The sequence below is a fragment of the Scyliorhinus torazame genome, chromosome 22 (assembly GCF_047496885.1).
Source record: "Scyliorhinus torazame isolate Kashiwa2021f chromosome 22, sScyTor2.1, whole genome shotgun sequence".
In the NCBI taxonomy this organism is placed as follows: Eukaryota; Metazoa; Chordata; class Chondrichthyes; order Carcharhiniformes; family Scyliorhinidae; genus Scyliorhinus; species Scyliorhinus torazame.
In genome coordinates, this window is record NC_092728.1 from 47934908 (window position 1) to 47957109 (window position 22202).

The following is a 22202-nucleotide window of genomic DNA, read 5'->3' on the forward strand; positions in this document are numbered from 1 at the left end:
GAATCTGTGCCCTCACTCTCAATCTTTCCACCCATGGAAGTTTTCCCTATCTACTCCATCCAGACCCCTCATGATTTTGAATACCTTTTATCAAATCGCCTCTCAACTTTATCTCCCAATTTCTTCAATCTATCTAGGTAACTGAACTTGAAGGAGTACCAATATGTCAGGTAGTGTACAAAGGTGAAGCTGTGTCTTTTTATGGCTCTAAAAGGGGTTTAAGTAAACAATGTTAATTCAAATGCTGGTTGTTATACGAGGCATTATATTTATTCTGTAGAAGGTCACTATTACCAACAGAACTTGTTGATCTTTTTGTGCAATTGGCACTGATTCCATGGGTTGCATAGGAAAACAAAATTTATCAAAATACTTTGACATCATCAGAAAATACCACTATTTTCACCAGCGTATTTGATCAAAGTATTTCACAGTAATTTCAAAGATGTAAAATTGAAAACGGAGTATACCAAGGAACTCAATTTCACTGAAATGAAGCTAAGCAACCTACTTGCGTTCCCTGCTGACGGCAGGGGCTATCCTAAAAATTCAGACCCAGTAAAACAATATGCTATTGGTGGCTGGCCACAATATTCTCAATTGGGAAGCCCTTTGAGATAATTAAACAATATAAGGAAATAACCTCAACGGTTACCTCGCATACAGGTTGAGGTTATTCATGAAGGCTCTACCTTCTCAACCTAGCCCCTCGCCTAGGGTGTGGTGATCCTTAGGTTAAAATCATCACCAAGAGTGGCGTATGGTCATCTGGGACTGTGCCGACTTAAGAAATACAAAACAAAATTCAACAATGTAGTTTGGTTCAATATTTTCTAATTAATTGACTATTTAGTTCCAAATGAGCATAGTCTCTGTGGAAAATCGAGTTAATCAACACTATGGAAAACTGATGAAATTTGATTCAAAATAAGGCATTTAGGCACATTTGGGAGTTACTGAATGGACTGATAATATAACATGTTGATTATTCCCTGTGAATGCCGATCTTGGTTCTGGCACCAAGCATTTTAAATATTAATTAAAGCACAGTATGCACATGTGCAAATGTGAATGTAATGCACAAAGGGATAGTTCCCTTTATTGGTGGTTTTGTGTTCCTGTGGAAGCTTCTAGAATTGTCTTTTTTTTTTAATGGACTAGGATAGCTGCCAAAGAGTCAGGTAACCTCTGCAACCTCAACGCAAACAGGTAACCGTTTCAACTTCAACACATATCTCAAGCTTCTGGTAAGTTCCTAATTGAGTCATCCTGGGTGTGGGACTTCCCCTTGAATGGACATACCTAGACAACACCTCTTTGTAGAATTCACACCCATCATTGTTCGAAGTTCACTTCAGAATCAACTGACTTTTATACTCTATGGGTTAGATTTTCAACTTTGAGGTGGATAGCAGGAGTCAGGAAATTTCCCAGCTACGCAGAAAGTGCATGCAAATGCGGAATGTTCATTGCAGGTGAAGCAGGTATGCTGGAGCCAGGCTCACCGCCACCCTCAAAGAGTTTGGAGGCAGCCAGAGGGGCTGCCGGGTGTGGGGCTAGGTTGTTTTTTCACAGTGCTCAGCAGAGGTTTATACCAACAAAAAGGAAGGGCGGTAAAAAGAGGGAAAATCGACCGTGGATATCTAAGGAAATAAGGGAGAGTATCAAATTGAAGGAAAAAACATACAAAGTAGCAAAGATCAGTGGGAGACTAGAGGACTGGGAAATCTTTAGGGGGCAACAGAAAGCTATAAAGCTATAAAGAAGAGTAAGATAGATTATGAGAGTAAACTTGCTCAGATTATAAAAACAGATAGTAAAAGTTTCTACAAACACATAAAACAAAAAAGAGTGGCTAAGGTAAATATTGGTCATTTAGAGGATGAGAAGGGAGATTTAGTAATGGGAGATGAGGAAATGGCTGAGGAACTGAACAGGTTTTTTGGGTCGGTCTTCACAGTGGAAGACACAAATAACATGCCAGTGACTGATGGAAATGAGGCTATGACAGGTGAGGACCTTGAGAGGATTGTTATCACCAAGGAGGTAGTGATGGGCAAGCTAATGGGGCTAAAGGTAGACAAGTCTCCTGGACCTGATGGCATGCATCCCAGAGTGCTAAAAGAGATGGCTAGGGAAATTACAAATGCACTAGTGATAATTAACCAAAATTCACAAGACTCTGGGGTGGTCCCGGCGGATTGGAAATTAGCAAACGTGACACCACTGTTTAAAAAAGGAGGTAGGCAGAAAGCGGGTAATTATAGGCCAGTGAGCTTAACTTCGGTAGTAGGGAAGATGCTGGAATCTATTATCAAGGAAGAAATAGCGAGGCATCTGGATGGAAATTGTCCCATTGGACAGACGCAGCATGGGTTCATAAAGGGCAGGTCGTGCCTAACTAATTTAGTGGAATTTTTTGAGGACATTAACAGTGCGGTAGATAACGGGGAGCCAATGGATGTGGTATATCTGGATTTCCAGAAAGCCTTTGACAAGGTGCCACACAAAAGGTTGTTGCATAAGATAAAGATGCATGGCATTAAGGGGAAAGTAGTCGCATGGATAGAGGATTGGTTAATTAATAGAAAGCAAAGAGTGGGGATTAATGGGTGTTTCTCTGGTTGGCAATCAGTAGCTAGTGGTGTCCCTCAGGGATCAGTGTTGGGCCCACAACTGTTCACAATTTACATAGATGATTTGGAGTTGGGGACCAAGGGCAATGTGTCCAAGTTTGCAGACGACACTAAGATAAGTGGTAAAGCAAAAAGTGCAGAGGATACTGGACGTCTGCAGAGGGATTTGGATAGGCTAAGTGAATGGGCTAGGGTCTGGCAGATGGAATACAATGTTGACAAATGTGAGGTTATCCATTTTGGTAGGAATAACAGCAAAAGGGTTTATTATTTAAATGATAAAATATTAAAACATGCTGCTGTGCAGAGAGACATGGGTGTGCTAGTGCATGAGTCGCAAAAAGTTGGTTTTCAGGTGCAACAGGTGATTAAGAAGGCAAATGGAATTTTGTCCTTCATTGCTAGAGGGATGGAGTTTAAGACTAGGGAGGTTCTGCTGCAATTGTATAAGGTGTTAGTGAGGCCACACCTGGAGTATTGTGTTCAGTTTTGGTCTCCTTACTTGAGAAAGGACGTACTGGCACTGGAGGGTGTGCAGAGGAGATTCACTAGGTTAATCCCAGAGCTGAAGGGGTTGGATTACGAGGAGAGGTTGAGTAGACTGGGACTGTACTCGTTGGAATTTAGAAGGATGAGGGGGGATCTTATAGAAACATATAAGATTATGAAGGGAATAGATAGGATAGATGCGGGCAGGTTGTTTCCACTGGCGGGTGAAAGCAGAACTAGGGGGCATAGCCTCAAAATAAGGAGAAGTAGATTTAGGACTGAGTTTAGGAGGAACTTCTTCACCCAAAGGGTTGTGAATCTATGGAATTCCTTGCCCAGTGAAGCAGTAGAGGCTCATTCATTAAATGTTTTTAAGATAAAGATAGATAGTTTTTTGAAGAATAAAGGGATTAAGGGTTATGGTGTTCGGGCCGGAAAGTGGAGCTGAGTCCACAAAAGATCAGCTATGATCTCATTGAATGGTGGAGCAGGCTCGAGGGGCCAGATGGCCTACTCCTGCTCCTAGTTCTTATGTTTGAAACCTGGGACTTTGCCCCAGTTATAATAATAGTAAGGCTCTCACCCCTTCAATGTCACACACTTTCCATGCCCCACTCATGCTCTCCACTCACCCCCATGGCCCATCGTGCCAAGCTATGCCCCTCCGTCCATCCCCCATGGTTCCTCATACCCACCATACCAAGTATGGCACTTCCATGCCCATTCGCCCTCCATACACTCTGTGTAGAACTAATTAACCCTATAGTAACAATAAGACAGGTTCTGAAAAGCTTCAAAAAGGTAATTGAGTCATAAAAATGCTTTTATTGGAAACGAATAGAAGTGTCAATCATCCAGACCCTTTAAAGTACAATAGCAGTACCAACTGCAAGCACATGAAGTCGCTTTATCTTGTGTATTCAAGTGGTCTCTGGGCTCTTGGCCAAGAATGCATTATGAGGCTTGGCAAGAGTTTTCAAGTGCTTGATATTTTAAATGGTCTGGATGATTGGCATTTTTATTGGTCTATAGTAAAAACAATTTTCATCAATTAATTTTTTACAGTTATTATTAAGATATCCTATTGTCACTACCAGGTTACTTGTTTCTATACAAAAGAGTATAGTGAGTGAACGGGCACAGCTTTCCATGTTGGGGGAGGGGTTGGCAGAGGGCATAGCTAGACATGGGGTGCATGAGGGGCCACGGGGGTTGGTGAAAGGGAATAGTTTGGTATGGGAAACATGGGGTGGTTGGGTGGGCACAGCTTGGCATGGGACATGGTTAATACCGTTTAAACTTACCTTTCAAAACATTCCCTCATCCGGACTATGAACTATGTCACCTTTGAGGTGTTGTGAACCACAATGCTTTGAAAGGCTGGCCAGACTTCACAAAAATTGCCAAGGACTAAGAGATGCTTCTCTCCTCAATGGGACCAGCTAGGTCAGGCATGCTGGGTGTTAGGTTTGCAACCTGAACAAGCCCATGCCCTTAAAACAGCACTGCTGAAATCGGAAACCCTGGGAATGAGGATTGAAATACTGGAATCGGGCCCTAGCATATTTTTTTTCCCTTTCACGTTGTCTCTCCAATTTTATGAAAATCCATCCTTATGTCACCAAATTTGGAATTTAACAAAAGAGAGCTGACATGACCAGTTATCCACAATTTACGTGAAATACCTCCATCTCCTATTGTACCTATTGTATAGTGAAGCGTTTGGATTCCCAAACCATTCTGGTTAGACAATACTTGTACTGGTCATGTGGAACCAGCTGCAGCTAATGAGTTTTGATCTAAAGACCTAGAAAAGAGTGTGCAGCCTGCAGAAGACACTGCAAACCATAGCAGTTAAATAAAAGGCAGTGTTATCTTTGCATTTTAAGAAACTGGAGGTTGTAAACTCTTTAAAAGCCTTCCAGCCTAATTCCTCAATCCAAGTCCACCTGTTAAAGAAAATTGGAATTCCTGATACAAACAACAAGTGCCTCATGCCATGACCTGCATAACCTTTGTGTCTTCAAGGAAATCCTGTAATGAACCTAATATCTGACTCCAGGATCGGAATTCATCTAACCTTCAATGCAAGTATGGAAAAGGCTGCCTTCTTCATCAGACCTGCAAAGACAGTTTTCCTACAATGAGCTATGCACAGAAGTATAGTTTGCTTACAACTTGTAAAAGTGCTCTATTCCTTAACTGTATCATATCTCTAGTGGGTGAACGTGCATGTTAAGTGATTAATGTAGCATTTAGACTTGGGGTGAGTGTGTGAACAAATTATCTTCTTTATCTTTAAGCCCATAAAAGACTGCTGCAGGGTCATTAAATTGAGCTGATTCTACTAGGGGCTTAGAAATACATGCATCCCCCTTTTCAAAAAGAAAACACACAGATTACAGGCAGGAAGGGAAGGGAATTGGGAGTTTCAATTTATCTCTCCTCCCTTGTCCGTAACACGATGTAAAGTCTGAAGCAACACTGAATAATGGACTGGTGAATCCCTAGTTTTCTCAGCTCCTTTTGATAATGTAATGAAGGTGTCACGTTCACAACATACCCATGCCAGGGCAGCAAAACATGTCCAATCGCTCTCTCAATAAGAACCTCACTTCTTTAGAAACTAGATTATGAATTTTGCATATATATGTACAGTATAAACGTGATATGTTAAATAAAGAAACAAACTGTTCAGAATTTAAGATGGCCGAGGCTCTCTCCCACAAAAGTAGATTGGCTGAAGAGATCAACATCATTAATCTTTTTGGGTGTAGCTCTAGGGGACAATACTGGAGTCAGTTCTAGGCATGGCACTTCATTAAGGGTTTATTGATCTTGGAAGAGATGTTAGGAACTAGATATAGTTTTGGGGAAGGTATATTTGTATTTTGTGGGTGTTGGAAACAAGATATAGCTTTAAGTTTAATGTATATTGTTTATTTGTGTTAAGAAAGGTGAAACCTGAATTTGGTTTCATTTTAGAGTTTTTCTTCAAGAGGAAGACAGGAAGCCTTCAGGCCCTGTTTGCATAACATGTATTGTTAATGACGTTTTACAACCTTTGAAGTGAAGAGAAGAGATGGGTTACAAAGAGGATTGTAATTTAGGAAATTTAGAACAAATACAAAAAGTAGAAAAATCTGTGTTGCCTAGAAACCAGAGGCGAAATTCTCCAACGGCGCGATGTCCGCCGACTGGCGCCAAAGACGGCGCCAATCAGACGGGCATCGCGCCGGCCCAAAGGTGCGGAATGCTCCGCATCTTTGGCGGCCTAGCCCCAACATTGAGGGGCTAGGCCGACGCCGGAGGGATTTCCGCCCCGCCAGCTGGCGGAAATGGCGTTTGTTGCCCCGTCAGCTGGCGCGGAAATGCGGCGCATGCGCGGGAGCGTCAGCGGCCGCTGAAAGTTTCCCGCGCATGCGCAGTGGGGAGAGTCTCTTCCGCCTCCGCCATGGTGGAGGCCGTAGCGGAGGCGGAAGGGAAAGAGTGCCCCCACGGCACAGGCCCGCCCGCGGATTGGTGGGCCCCGATCGCGGGCCAGGCCACCGTGGGGGCACCCCCCGGGGTCAGATCGCCCCGCGCCCCCCCCCCCCCCAGGACCCCGGAGCCCGCCCACGCCGCCTGGTCCCGCCGGTAAATACCATGTTTGATTTACTCCGGCGGGACAGGCAATTTCTGGGCGGGACTTCGGCCCATCCGGGCCGGAGAATCCAGCGGGGGGTCCCGCCAACCGGCGCGGCCCGATTCCCGCCCCCGCCCAATCTCCGGTACCGGAGACTTTGGCGGGGGCGGGATTCACGGCAGCCAACGGCCATTCTCCGACCCGGCGGGGGGTCGGAGAATGACGCCCATGAGATCAGAGAAAAGGCCCAGATAGAGACAGGAAAAGCAGTTTAGTTAATATTGCTATACCATAGAGCAATATTTTTCAAACTATTTTTCCAACGACCCATTTTTATAGAATGGCCGACTCTCGCGACCCAAGCCACATTCACAATAGATTCTCCATAGTTACGTTTAAAAACGTCATACTCATTGTCGGCACTTCTGTATTATTAAAAGTAGACTTCCATGGTAGCACGGTGGCACAGTGGTTAGCACTGCTGCCTCACGGCACCGAGGTCCCAGGTTCAATCCCGGCTCTGGGTCACCGGCCATGTGGAGCTTGCACATTCTCCCTGTGTTTGCGTGGGTTTCGCCCCCACAACCCAAAGATGTACAGGGTAGGTGCATTTGCCACGCTAAATTGCCTTTTAATTGGAAAAAATGAATTGGGTACTCTAAATTTAAATTTTTTTTAAAGTAGACTTCCCGTGGCGGCCAGTGTGAGTGGTCACATTTGGCAGCTCCCACATCTGGCGGTGTTTTGGGGCCTTTTCCCCGATTAGCAGGTGGATATTTTGATGGAAAAAGGTGGAGTGGTGGAGGAAAAGTTTGTTCCACCAGTGGATGGATTTTTGGATCAGAAGTGGTTTGAGTCAAAAGGAGCTGTCGGAGCGAGAATCTTTGCCTGTGACACAGGGGAAGATGGTGGAGGGCAAGGGATCAGACCTACCATCTCAGTGGTCTATGGAGCAGCTGGTGGACTTGTTGAACGAGAATTCACCCAGCAGAGAAAGGAGTCTCTGGAGGACCTGGCGAGAATGGTGGATGCGCTTAAGGCGGGGATTGACCGCATGGAGTTGAGGCTGGAGTCTCAACGCCAGACGATCCAGGGGACGGTGGGAGAGCATGAGGAGCAGCTTACTTCGTTGGCGGCCGAGATTGGGGTGTTGCGAGTTACCCTGAAGAGTTACTTCAGGAGAAGATGGAAGATCTGGAGAACCGCTCCCAGAGGATTTTGGGGTTACCCGAGGGCATTGAGCGAGTGGACACTGGCTCGTATGTAGCCAAGATGCTGGAAATGTTGCTGGGAGGGGGGATCTTGGAGGTGGACAGGGTACTGATGAGGAAGCCGCAGGGTGACAAATCGCCACGGGTGATGGTGGTGCTGTTGCACCAGTTCCTTGATAAGGAACGGATCCTGAGGTGGGCCAGGCAGTCAAGACTACCTGGGAGAGCAGCGAACTTTGGTGCAGAGCTGGCCAAGGAGAGCAGGCTTTAACAGTGAAGGCTGCCCTCTTTAAGAAGGGGATGGAAGTTCGGGATGCTGTATCCGCCCGGCCTCTGGGTAACCTACGATGGTCGGTAATGTTATTTTGGGACACCGGAGGAAGCGATGGAGTTTGTGAGAGACAATGGACTGGCAGAAGGAGGACATTGAACTGTGGAGGTGGTGTTTGGGGAGGTTGGTTCTCCGTCCGGGAAGTCTTCCCCCTTCTTTCTTCTCGTTTTGTTTTTTTTCCTGGGGGAGGTTGTTGGGTTCTTTTTTCTTTTGGGGGGGAATCGTGGGTGAGTGCATTGGGCTCTGTTTTTTCTCTAGGGGCCATTATCCTTTGTTCTTTTGTGAGGGTTATTTTTTCTTTCTGTATTTGATTGTTGATATTGCTTTTGCACCAAGATAGTGTTTGAGCCGGGGAGGGGGAGATTGAATGTTAGGCGCCATGGGCGTGGGCTGCCAGGCTAGCTGGGCGGGCTAGTTCACGGAAGCGCAGCGAGGGGTGAGCAGGTGATTAGAATGTTGATGGGGGTTGAGATTATTGTTCTGTGGGGGGAGGGGGGCACTGCTGACAGGGTAGGGAATTTTGAAATATTGTATGAGGGTGATTGACGACGATGGACATCCGAGGGCAGGCCTGATGGGATGGGGGACGCAGATTGGAGGGGCTATGGTTGATCGGGGGGTGGGGGGGGGGGGGGAGACCCCGACCAGGCCGATCACATGGAATGTGAGAGGGTTGAATGGCCGGTCAAGAGGTCCCGCATGCTCGTGCATTTGAGGAGCTTAAGGGCGGATGGGGCATTCTAGCAGGAAACGCACCTGAAGATCGGGGATCAAACTAGTCTCAGCAAAGGGTGGGAATGGCAGGTCTTTCATTCAGGATTAGATTTGAAGACAAGGGGGGTGGCGGTCTTGATAAGTAAGCGGGTCCCGGGCCTGGGCTCCCAACTGGATGGGGGGGGGGGGGGTGGCTGATTTTAACACAGTTCTTGAGCTTAAATTGGATAGGTCGAGTCCGAGGAGGGTATCGGCAGTGGGGAGGGAATTGAAAGGGTTTATGGAGCGTATTGGGGGAGTGGACTCATGGAGATTTGGGAGGCCGAGGGTGAAGGAATTTTAGTTTTTCTCCCATGTACATAGGGTGCACTCCCGGATCTACTATTTTGTGATGGACAGGACGTTGTTGGCGGGGGTGGTCGGTTCGGAGTACTCGGCGATTGTGGTTTCAGACCAACGCCGCATTGGGTGGACTTGCAGGTGAATTGGCGGGGGGCCGCAGTGGAGGCTGGATGTGGGGGTTTGTGAACGGGTGAGGGCTGCTATTCGGGGATATGTGGAGCTGAATGACATGGGGGCGGTTTCGGCCACCACGCTATGGGAGGCAGCGGTTACTTCATTACAGGTGCATAAACAAGCGGAGCAGGCGGAGATGGCGAGGTTAGTGGATTAGATTCTGCAGGTGGTTAGGAGGTATTCGGAGGCCCCGGAGGCGGGGATGTTGAGGGAGCAACAGAAACTCCAGATAGAGTTTGGACTGATATCTATGGGTAAGGCGGTAGGGCAGTTGAGGAGGGCCAGGGGTGCGGTCTTTGAATATGGGGAAAAGGCGGGCAAGGATGTTGGCACATCAATTGAGGAAGCAGGAGGTGGCGAGTGAGATCGGAAAGGTGAAGGATAGGAGGGGGAATACGGTCTTGGACCCAGGGGAGGTGAATGGGGTGTTCGGGGACTTTTATAAGAGACGGTATGAGTTGGAACTTCTGGCCGGGGTGGAAGGAATGAGGCGTTTTTTGGATGGGTTGCAGTTCCCGAAGGTGGAGGAGGACCTGGTGGAGGGATTGGGAGCCCCCATTAGGTTTGTGGAGGTGTTGGGGGGTATGGGGGCGATGCAGTTGGGGAAGGCACCGGGCCCCCGATGGAATTCTGTAAAATGTTCTCGGGGTTTTGGGGCCCCAGCTAGTAAGTGCGTTCAATGAGACGAGGGAGCAGGGGGTGCTCCCCCTCTACATTATCGCAGGCCTCGATCTCAATTTTAAAGAGGGTTAAGGATCCAGAGCAGTTTCATTATTAAATGGGGACGCTTAGTTGCTGGACAAGATCCTGGCCTCAAGGATTAAGGACTGTGTGCCGAAGGGTGATAGGGGAGGACCAGACGGGGTTTGTAAAGCTAACATTAGGCGGTTGTTAAATGTTATAATGATGCCCCTGGAGGGATGAAATGTGGAGGTTGCCATGGATGCAGAGGCCTTCGACCTGGTGGAGTGGGACTATTTGTGAGAGATGTTGGGATGGTTTGGGTTCGGGCAGGGGTTTGTGGGGTGGGTCCAGCTGTTGTATCAGGAGCCGATAGTGAGTGTGCGAACGAACCGGGTGAGTTCGGAGTATTTCAGGTTGCACCGGGGGATGAGGCAGTGGCGCTGAGAGTATCAAGGGATTGGCAGGGGATATTGCAAGGTGGAGTATAGGGTCTCGATGTACCGGACAATTTACTGCTCTATATGTCAAATGCTTTGGAAATTATTATGGGGATTATGGGCATATTGGAAGAATTAGTTCGGTTCTCGGAGTACAAATTGAATATGGGGAAGAGCAAGGTTTTTCCGATCCAAGCGAGGGGCAGGAGAGGAGGCTGGGGGAGTTGCTGTTTAGAGTAGTGGGGGCAAGCTTTGGGAAGTACTAGCAAATGAGAGAAGTTTCAGATTTTGAAAGAGAAGTGGTGGATGAAAAATTACTTTTGAGGTTGAGATCCCAGAGTCAGTCATTAAGTTACACTGACTCCAAATGAAAAGACGTTGCTGCTGTATCTGTCCTGTGACAGCGCATTAGAAAAAGATGGTAAAAGCCATGAGGCTGTCAGAATTGTGGATAAGCATCTCCCAGGAGTATCTAGTATTGAATAAAACAAGAATTTTGTTGCTTTTGCCCTTCATGATGACCTACTGAAGATGGCATAAAGGAACTGGCTGACCTCTGCACCTGATTTGCCACTGCCCTCTCCTCCTGTGAACCTGATTGGAGTGCAATTGCGAGGACCAAGGCGGCTCCACTTTCGCATTAAAGGTAAGCGAACATGATGTGTGTTGATAGATAGGTTCTTGATTAATATGGGGATCAGGAGTTATAGGGAGAAGACAGGAGAATGGGGATGAGAAACATATCAGCCATGATTGAATGGAGGAACAGACTCGATGGGGCGAATGGCCTAATTCTGCTGCTATGTCTTATGGAGTGGGTCGTAAAGGTAGGTCGGTTGGCAAAAGTGGTAAAAAACACTGGGCTAATCTGTAGATGGGTAGCAAGGTGGCACAGTGGTTACCATTGCTGCCTACAGTGTCAGGGCCCCGAGTTCAATTCCGGCCAAGGGTGACTGTGTGGAGTTTGCATGTTCTCCCAGTGTCTGCCTGGGTTTCTTCTGGGTCCTCCAATTTCCTCCCACGGTCCAAAGAATCATAAAGTTTACAGTGCAGAAGGGAAGAAATGCAGGTTAGGTGGATTGGCCATACTAAATTGCCCCTCAGTGCCCCAAGATGTGAAAGTGCGGTGGGTTTACCAGATTAGGGTTTGAGAGGGGTGTTCTTTCGTCTGCAGGTTTGGTGCAGACCAAATGGGCAGAATGGCCTCTTTCTGCATTGTATGCATGTATTCTATGGCAGCTGGGCTTTCAAATTCAGTCTCTCTCCATCCAGCTTTCTCTCAAACTTAGTGGCCCTCCTTAAAATCTACCTTTCACCAAACGTCTTGGGCACCCCATCTATTCCCTTCTTCCTTGGCTTGGAATTCATATTCGTCTAATTACACCTCTGTCAAAGCAGTTTTGTATATTGTTTTATCTTACAGAAGTTTCAAAATGTCTCAGTAAATGGATAGAAACAAAACAGATTTTGCATCTGAACAGCTCATCCAATGTCAACAACTAACTCCTTTAAAACGTCCTATAACCTTTGGTTGAACATCTTGGTGCAGCAACCTCTAGGGCAGTATTCTTCAAAGTCGGGGGCGTGACCCGTGGGTGGGTCTCGGAGCCCCCGATCGCGCAAATCCCTGCGCAGCAGCTGGCTTTTCATAACGTCGGCTGCAAGCGGCCGCGAACATGTTAAAAAAAAATGTGCCCACATTGCACATACGCTGATCGGCGCGCATGCGCTCGGGCACGCATGCGCAGTGCGGCCCCTATTTTAAAAAAATTGGTCGCAGCTTTTTGTTGTACAAGTTGTGTAGTGGTTTTTATTCATTTAATTTTTTTTTCCATTTTATTTTTTTTACAAGTTCGGGGGGGTTTATTTGATAAAATTTTGCAGGAAAAAAAAATCAGAACTTTGGACAGATGGAGACTCCATACTTTCCGACACCAGAAGGCTTCACCTTCATCCAACAGGTTCCATCAGAGGAGCGTGTACGAGGGCCAAAGGGACCCAAAACCATTTCCTCCATTTTTGTCAGCAGCAAACAAGGCAAGATAAAATGGTGGGTCGCACAGGTCGGCCAGCATAGGTCGTGTAGGTTGGCTGGCGTGGGTCGTGAAGGTCGGCCGGCGTGGGTCGTGAAGGTCGGCCGGCGTGGGTCGCGAAGGTCGGCCGGGTTGGGTCCCGAAGGTTGGCCGGTTGGTAAAAATGGGTCCCCGGAAAAAAAGTTTGAAGAACACTGCTCTAGGGAAGAGCCATAAGATACGGGGACATGTTTGACCTGATTTGATGAAAGCTACTTTCTTTTGACGGACTGCAGTAGCTTTAAGAGTAGCAATGTTCACAAATAAATAGCTCAATCTAAGTAGGATTGAAGCGTTTGTTGGGACAAATTGTTCAAAGCTAAACAATTAAGAACCAAAGGGGCTTTGGCAAGTCTACCTACCACATGTTGTAAGACACAAACACAGACCAGTAGATACCTTTAATTTTGTATCAGGAAACCTCCTTCCTGTCAGATCTGTCAAGGTAATTATGTGCAGATTTTAAGAGTTTAAAATAAATAATTCTCAGAACTTCAGAATTTTGCTGCATCAAAATTGGCCTGCCTGCCTCTGCTACACTTGTGCAGGTTTAGTACAGTGGCCAACAGCTGGCTTGTAATGCAGAACAATGCCAGCTGCGCGGGTTCAATTCCTGCACCTGTCTCCCCGAACAGGCACCAGAATGTGGCGACTAGGGGCTTTTCACAGTAACTTCATTGAAACCTACTTGTGACAATAAGCAATTATTATTATTTCTGAATTATGGATTTAATTCAGTTCAGCTCAAAATTACTTATTTTGGGGAGCACGAACAAGTAACCAGAGTTTTGGTTTAATTACTAAGTTAACCATCCAATTCACACTCATCTGTTCTATATTCTCAAATAGTTCACGTAAAACATGAGGAAAGGGGGGTTTTGACACCTTCATGTACTTATTATATGCAAATTAAATTGCCCCATTAGTTTGACCATTTAGGCATACTGTGCATGAAAATGCATTTTGAACAAAAACATGCTAGAAACCATGTCGTGGGTTTTTTCTATGAAGCCTTACACCCAAAACGTTGACGATTTCCAGCACTTGGCAGTCCTCCCCTTTCGTTTTAACCACCCCCGTCCACCCCAAAGAACAAATTGGTCCGTCTCACTTATATCTCGCGGATACTTGATCTTGAGGAAAGTGTCTCTCATGACACAGGAGTCCACCTCGAGGCTTTTCGCTGAGCGGGAACGATCCCGCCCTGTCCCTCGTGGCTTCACATTCGGGGAGTTAGTCCTCATGAACACTTAAACATGACGGAAACACGGGTTCCGGGCTCCATATCTAGGCAGTGGCGGTGTGGTTAAGTCATTTTGAACGATGGGTTTTCAGATTTATTTTGCCGCCTGACATTGGCGGCCCACAGCACTTGCACAAGAACATGGCCGCCGTTCTGCTTCCCTCGATCAAACTCACCTCAAGCACTCGACTCATGCCAGGCCGAACCACCGACATCCATGCAGTGTCGGGAGGGAGGGGGGCTTCTCAAGCGACGTTACCCCTCCCCGCCGCCGCCAACACCCCCACTCGCGCCCGCCCTCAACCAACGATTCGGTCGGCCAAGCTGCCGCAACTGCCACGATTGCGCCTCGCCGGCAAGCCCGTGACGTCAGAGAATCGACGGGAGCGCGCTCGGCGAGTGCCTCCATGCGGTCAGTGACGCCATAGAGTCATCGCGAGCGCGCTCCGATGGGGAGGGCTGAGCTCGACCAGTGACGTCAGAGAGTTGCCAGGAGCGCGCTCCACCCTTCCCAGGCATGCAGGCAGACAAGCACGAGGCTCAGCGGGAGCGAGAACGGGCGCCGCGCTTCGCCTCGCCTGCGGACCAGTGAGGTCGCAGGATTTGAGAGACTCGTGAACCCGCGTGACGTCAGGTGCCGGTGACGTTGGCAGCGGCGACCGTTGCTCGAGGGGGAGGGGCTAGGAAAAGGGAGGCAACTGGAGGGAAGCGTGCTCCTCACGAGCCCGCCTGAGCGCTGAAGGCAGACATCCAGCGCGACGCTGCTGAGTGGAACCATCACCTCCTTCGCACGTTTCACAGTAAACGTTTCATTCGAGAGTTTATGTTGCAAGGTTTATTAATTTTAAATGGCCTTGCTCTTTTTTCTTAAAATACTTTCACAGTGAGATAGCCAGAAATGAGAAAAACGGATGGACGGAAAATAAACTCAAGGTATGGTCTGTGGGGTGATCTCTTACAGTCACAGTAATCGTATTCCCCTGATTGCCAGCCCTGGTTACTGTCCATTTCCTGAACTAATCCACCAATTTGTTGGGTTAACCTTGGAGTGAATTTGCTTCCTGTTATTTCCATTCAGTGTTTTTCATTGGTCATGAAATCAGGCTCATATTAAAATTTAATCCCCAAAATCAAAGATGCCCTTTAGCCCATTGAGTCTGTTTTGGCTGTATGGGCTTTACTTTGTCTGTCATCGCACCCCCACTCGCCATCCCACCCACTGTCAAACCACAATCGTGCCCAACACCACCCCTCCACACCTCTCACGTCGCACTTTTCCACTTTCCCTTTGTCGGCACTGTCAGCGGGTCAACATACAAGGCAGGAGCGTGAGGATAATCCGTTTTGAGCTGAGCTCTGATGCTCCTCAATCATGGGCAGCACGGTAGCATAGTGGTTATCACTATGACTTCACAGCGCCATGGTCCCAGGTTCGATTTCCAGCTTGGGTCACTGTCTGTGCCGTGTCTGTACGTTCTCCCCGTGTCTGCGTGGGTTTACCCCAGGTGCTCCGGTTTCCTCCCACAAGTCCCAAAAGTCATGTTGGGTGATTTGGACATTCTGAATTCTCCCTCTGTGTACCCGAACAGGCGCCGGAAAGTGGTGACTACGGGCTTTTCACACTTCATTGCAGTGTTAATGTAAGCCTACTTCTAACACTAATAAAGATTATTATTATCCATGCCATAGTCTGACTCCAATCGGTCTGCTGAGGGCGTGCTCACACTCATCACCTGCATCTGGTAAACCTTGGATTTGGGGTGGGGGCCGAGGTCCAGTAACAGGGAGCCCGAGGGGAGGGCTTGGGCCGTGGGAGGGCAACTGGAGGAGGGGTGAGCAGGCCGGCCCACAGTGCGGAATAACGTGACCTTCACATGTCTCGGTTGTGTTAATGGTGCACAAGTACAATAGTGACCCCAACTGTCTCTAGGTCCCGATGGTGTTTCCCCCCACTCAGCGATTCTCAATGTGCCTCACCCTCCATGCTCTTCCACTATGTCTAGGTGTGTCCCCATGATACAACTCAGAGGTGGGGGGAGCCTGCTGCTTACCGCATCCTGTGGCCTTTGATGCCCCTTGCGGGTGCCTTTGGAGGGCTGGAGGGCCCTGTCCTTAGCGGTGGCACACGCGGCGCCATCGTGTTCCACATGCTGACCCCGAGATGCGCCGTCATCAGTTGAGGGTGGACTCCGGAGAGCTGATGACCGCTGTTGTCTCCTTGTAGTGAGGCTCTGGGTCGGCCTCCAGTTCTCCCTCCTCCCGATCAGGGCCCTCGGGGTCACCTTGGGACGGAGGGGCAGCTGGATTGAGCTCTGGGATCCTGGAGGCTGCCCAATATCTGCACCATGGTGTTGATGCCCTTGGCGATGCCCCTCTGTGAGTGGGACAATGTCCACCTGCATCTTGGACATTGTCCACAGCGATCAGGACATGCTCTGGAGGCACCTCAGCTATTCCCGAGACTGGGACATGTACCGCAGCGCCCCGGCAAGATCCACCTGCGACTCAGACATATCCCCCAGTATCTGGGACATGCACCAGAGTGCGTTGGCAATGCTCACCTGAGACTGGGACATGCTCCATGGCGCCTCAAAAAGATCCACCTGAGTCAGGGACATGTTCCCCCAGTGACATGTCCCTGGGATATGCTGTCGAGGCACTCAGCCATGGCCGTCACTAACTGAGCAACGTCTTGGACATCACCGCCCATGGTGCTGACGTTGTGCTCCAGGTTCTCAACTTTGGTCTCCACCCGAGCAGTGTTTTTGTTGCCATGCATTGCCGGCGCAATATCCTGCGATCTTAGCCTTTGGGACTCCTACAATCGGCTTTGGAACCGTTGGACATCTGCTGACATCCCCCTCAGAATCTCATGGCGACACCCTATCGACTGCATCAGCTCCAGGATAGCCTGGTCCAGAGGCTCAGCATCTGACTGGGACTCATCTAGGTCCTGAGATCCAGCAGACCTCTTACTGCTGCCTCCTCTATATGTTCCTCCTCCACTTGATGTGCATCTGCAACCGTGTGCTGCTCTCCAGAATGTGCCCCAGAACGATGTCTGCTACTTTCTAAGGTGTGTGACTCTGTATTGGTGGAGGGCGGGATGATAGCTGTAACACATTGATGGCAGTATCCTCGGAGCTCTTCTCCAAGGTGTTCTCTTGGGGAGTGGGGGAGGGGGGGCTGGGGGTACCCCAAATGGACCGGCACCATCTGATGGAGATCCTACGGGAAAATGAACATGTCAGTGAGAGGAAAGGATCATCATCCTGGCATGACCAACTCAAATGTGACATCATCAGGGTGGAGGCCAGTGGTTACTCACCTCTGTGGCATAGGCCAATCTCAACGTTGTTATTGATCTGTCCTCGGCCACACCCTCAACCTTAAGGGCTCGTTCCTCATTGGGAATCGCGAGTCCGAAGTCTGGCAACCCACTGCCTGCCTTGGCTCTTTCACGATGATTGTGTGCCAACTGCTGTGGGGACATAGAGGGGGCATTGTGAACCAAACGGTCTATGCATCGGTGGGGGGGGGGGGGGAAGCATGGGTGGGTTATGCTGGCGAGCACTGGGGCATGCCGCAGTATTGTGCTGGGAGGGGGGTGGGTGCATGGACATGGGGTTGGAGGGGAGGAGTCATCTGGGGCTGCCAGGCTGGATCGGTGCCAGGGGGCTTATGCCAACTCATCCTTGAAGCCTGGTGGAGATTGTTGAGTTTCTTCCAGAACTGGGTCACAGTCCTCCTGGTTACATTCCCAGAGCTGACGGCTCCTGCCACTGCCTCCCAGATGACACTGGCTGCCCTGTGGCTGATCCTCCGAGCCCCTTGGGTGAACAGGGTATCCCGCCTAGATTCCACCGCGTCCATTAAACTTGCGAGGTCGGGATCGCCGAATCGTAGAGCTGGTTGTTAGCAGGGAGCTGCCGGGGATTGTCCCGGCAAATCAGCCAGTGGGACAGCCATTTACGGTGTGAATCCATCCCGTGGGGCCTCCTTAATTGGCCTAATCAACGTTAGATTAGGTAATGGCCTTGCTGGGTCGGCTATCGGGAAACTCCAAGTGTGGTGTTATGGGCAAGGTGTTTTCGGAAAAGCAACAATCCTTCACTGTCTTTAAGTTCACAAAAGCCAATCCAATAGATAGTCTTTTATCCCGGACGAGCCCCCAATTGTTATGGGCGAGGAGTTTTCAGAACCCCAAAATGTATCATGGAGTTCAACCAACCTCTCCCTTTAATGGATTTGTTGCTTTTCCTAGCACACGGCTTTTTCCCGAGGTGTGGGATTACAATTATGGACACGTGGGTTTTTAAACACAAAACAAATTTCCGGTAAAATCCACTCATACCAAGAAATCGCATTATTTTCCGTGGTGTCAAGGGTATCGGAAACTCCCCAATAACTTTTGTTTTTACATCCCGTGGGACCAGTCGGCCCTGTCCGATTGTATGGCCAAGGAAAGTGACTTGGGCTTTTCCAAATTCACTTTTGGCTAGTGTTGCTAACTTTTGGTTGGTTCAATTGGCTCTGTTTTATAACCTTTGCTCTAGGGTCGCCAGGTATCTTTATGATACCGCCACAAGGTTCAAGTTCAAGTAATGATCAATAACACAATACACCAATTAGTAAGATTCAAATCAAAACACATTTATTATACACAGTAAATCGCTACTCATGCATAAACTCAACTTTCTAAGCTATTTCTATCACTAACAGGCCAATACTTAGCTTCGGACTGGCCCACCAGGTCAGGGGAACAAATGGCCTTTCTTTCGGGTTCTGAGTCTGCGGAATTCAAAAGCTGGTATGGACTGGTAGCTAGGAGCGCCTATCTCGTAGTGAGCGTTGACTTGAAACTTACGTTCTTGGAGGCCGCTGGACAGGTCACTGTCAAGGGTTGCTTCGCGTTGCTGAGTGACCCTGTCAAGAAGGACGATTTGAACTTGGGGGCTTTACTTTATAGTCCCCAGGGGCTTCCCGCCTTTCGGGGCGGACCCCGTATCTGGTTTCAAGTGATTGGACTTCGTTCCAATCGCTTGGTTCGCTTTCTCCAATACTGTTCCCTGATCGTTGGACGGTCTTTTAAGTGTCCGGTAACCTCTTTTGTGTTGGCTCCTGCTGGCGCCGAGGAGTCTGGCTTGGCCTTGTTTACCTCAAATGTTTCGATCGTTCCCGGGGATCGCTCATTAGTATGTAGATGGCTGCTACATTACTATGCAGATGGCTGCTTGTATCGATGCTGTCTGGGTTTTTGCAGAGTCTAATACACAGTAAACTTGCACCTGCTAGATTTTGCCTGTGTTGGCTGAATTTCCCTTCAGCCTTTGCTGTTCTCCATTTTAAGTCGGGAAGTGGCCAACTCAGGTGTCTATACTCCCTCCTTGTGATCCTAACGCGAAGCCTGAAGGTTCACATAACTGCGTTGTCTTCATTCCTGACCCGGCGAGCTCTCTTCTATGGCCTCTACACTGACCATAACTATGCAAGAAATCTTTAACTGACAATTCTAAGTGGCGCTATGTCAAAACAGGGACATGCATTACAAAATAAGAAAAATGGTACCTCTAACTGTCCTTACTAATCTACACTCACTCAAACATTCAATCATACTAACTTCCTTAATGATACAAACAAAATCATAGCAGCATTATTCACATTTTCCTGGCTTGGCAGTCAAGCTCAGGATTGTACAATCGCTCCTGAAACACATTTCTTTATTCACAAAAAGAACGCAAACGAATGTTCTTTATTATAGATCGCGGGGGTCGGGGGTCTGGTCATAACCGAAAATAGGGGATCTTATCCTATATACCGGGGTGCGAGCGCGGTAGGCTCTCCTTTGCCATTTGCTCAGACGAATAGTCTGCACGATGCAGCAGAGTATCGCCAATACTAGTAGGGATTCTATTAAGTAGGACAGGGAGTACCAGGTTATAAAACTGTCACACCAAGATGGTGTGGTGTCGCTTGTGACTGGGCTCTGGGTATTATGGGGAAGTGAATCATTAACGGCTGGGGGGGGGGTTGGGGTCAGGGGGTTCGCGATCGCATGCAACCAAATGTTCATTAAGGTGATGAGCAACATGGAGGATGTCCTCATGGTTCTTCTTCTTTCTCTTCTCTTCGTTTCGTCACTTTTCCTGGAGCTTCTGGGGTTCTGTGGGATCAAGCATAGCGCCTGTTACTATTTTGGTTTAATATCTCGTCTGTTAGTATGTCTGTCCTTTTGTGCCAATTCTCCCTTTACAATTTGTCACCATGTGTGACTCCCTCATTTATTATTTTTTTTAAACCAAATATTCCGGACAAGACACACTTAAAAATACTGAAACAGTGCGAGCCGTCTCGCAGGCTGTGCGATTTACCATCCAAATAGCATAGGGTGGCAACCTAAGGGTTACCGGAAAACAAAACAAAACTTTTTGAACAAAAAATGCCAAAATGAGGTGCGTATGGGCCGCGACGGGTAAGATTTGGATGGAATCCCCGGGTAGGACGGCGACCAATGCCGTGTGTGCTCTACCCGAGCGTAGCTGACCAGAGGGGGGGGGGGGGGGGGGGGGGGGTTCCCAGGCAGGGCGGGTCCCAATGCTGTTTCTCCACTGCCTGAGCAACCGACAAGAATGGGCAAGAAATGTAGTCATCGTGGGGGGTTGCTGTATTGGTTCTTCCTTAGAACCAGAAGGGCAGTTACGAACGGGGGTCTGTGTTTCTGTCGACAGACGAGTTCCTCTGAACTGGCGTCTGGGACATTAACAAGTCTCTGTGGACAAACTAGTTCCTCTGAACTAGCGTCCGGGACAAACTGGTTTCTCTGACTGCCAGTGGGCATCAGAAGGGTGGTGGCGTGGGGCCGTGGAATTTTTTTTTTCCGCTCTTACAAACAACATTAAACAATACCATTACAAACAACATAAAACATGCAGGTTCCATCAGAAAGGGCACCGTTTTCTCCCAAGCGGTTCCTTTTTAAAACATCATCTGGACACCTCAGTTATCGGTTGCGAACAGGGTCGCAAAGGGGTTCTCGTTTTGGGAGTCAGATTCAAAGTCGTCATCTTCTCCCGGACGCCAAACTCTCGAGTGTATCAGGGCGGATAGGGCTGCATGGTGTGATTTGGGATCTCTCTCGTCATTCCGGACGAATCTGTATGAGTTATCTCGGTGCCAAAAGGTGGTGTCTAGTTCTGTGGGGACGGAGTCGGGGTCGTAATCGTAGGGCGGTGGTGGGGTTTATTGAGGAAAGTGATCAGGATGGGATCACTCGAATCGTGGTCAGATTTGCTGGGTGTGGGTCCTGTTGCATGGGGATAGTAGGGAGGCATGCTGTTGTCCGAGTCACAGTCGCTGTCGCTGCTGCTGCAGTCTGGGCGTTCGGGGGTGGAGTGTACAGTTCGAGGGTGGAGTCGAGGTTGAGTCCGTGGCTGGGCTGGACGTGTTGGGGGAGGGTAGGGTTACGTTGGCTGTGGGCGGGGCGTGGTCTGCTGCGTCGAGCATGACGTGGTGTGCATGGTTAGACTGTGTTCCATATGCCTTAAGCTGGTTAATATGGAACCACGCAGTCTTTCCATTGGGGAACTTTATTTTGTACACGGAAGGGCTTACTTTGTCCGCAATGGAGTACGGACCCGAATATTTAGGTGACAGGAATGTGCTGGGGTTGTATATAGAGAGCATGACTTGCTGTCCTACACTGAACTCAGTCGCATGTACTGTCTTATCGATACAGGCCTTGCTCTGCTTCTTTCGTGTGCCTAATCGTACCGCGGCTGCTAGCTGAGCCGTTTTAACATTCTGTACCAGTTGTTCTACTACTTTCTCGTGTGTGAGGGCCGTCACTTCAGGGCTGGTCAAATCTAATCCCAATAAAAGTTCTGTGCCTTTCATGGGGCGTCCGGTCATGAGGGTGTGTGGGGTGTAACCTGTAGATGTTGAAAATGTATTTTGCAAAAACATCAGCGCAAAAGGAAGGACTGAATCCCAAGTGGTGTTGTTTTACTGGACCATTTTTCGGAGGGAGCTTTTAGGGTCCGATTCATGCGCTCCACAATACCACTTGACTGGGAGTGGTATGCGATGTGGAATTTTTGGGTAATGCAAAATATCGTGAGGACTTTCTTCATGACACATCCCGTAAAATGGAAACCTTGGTCGGATTCAATGTTGCGGGAATGCCTCTACCCATTTTGTAAACGTGTCTATCACAACGAGTACATACTTATAACCATTCCTGCAAGG

The 22202-nt window shown here is 48.5% G+C and overlaps 1 protein-coding gene across 3 annotated transcripts in view; it reads right to left on the reverse strand.

Annotated features, from left to right (window-relative positions):
- LOC140398808 (uncharacterized) overlaps positions 1–14282 on the reverse strand; it is a 195347-nt gene extending 181065 nt beyond the window's left edge. For all 3 annotated transcript variants that reach the window (XM_072487776.1, XM_072487775.1, XM_072487774.1), the window contains exon 1: positions 14135–14282. In XM_072487776.1, coding sequence (XP_072343877.1) covers positions 14135–14173 — 39 coding nt within the window. In that variant the 5' untranslated portion in view covers positions 14174–14282. The remainder of the gene's footprint in view (positions 1–14134) is intronic.
- Positions 14283–22202: the final 7920 nt, after the last annotated feature.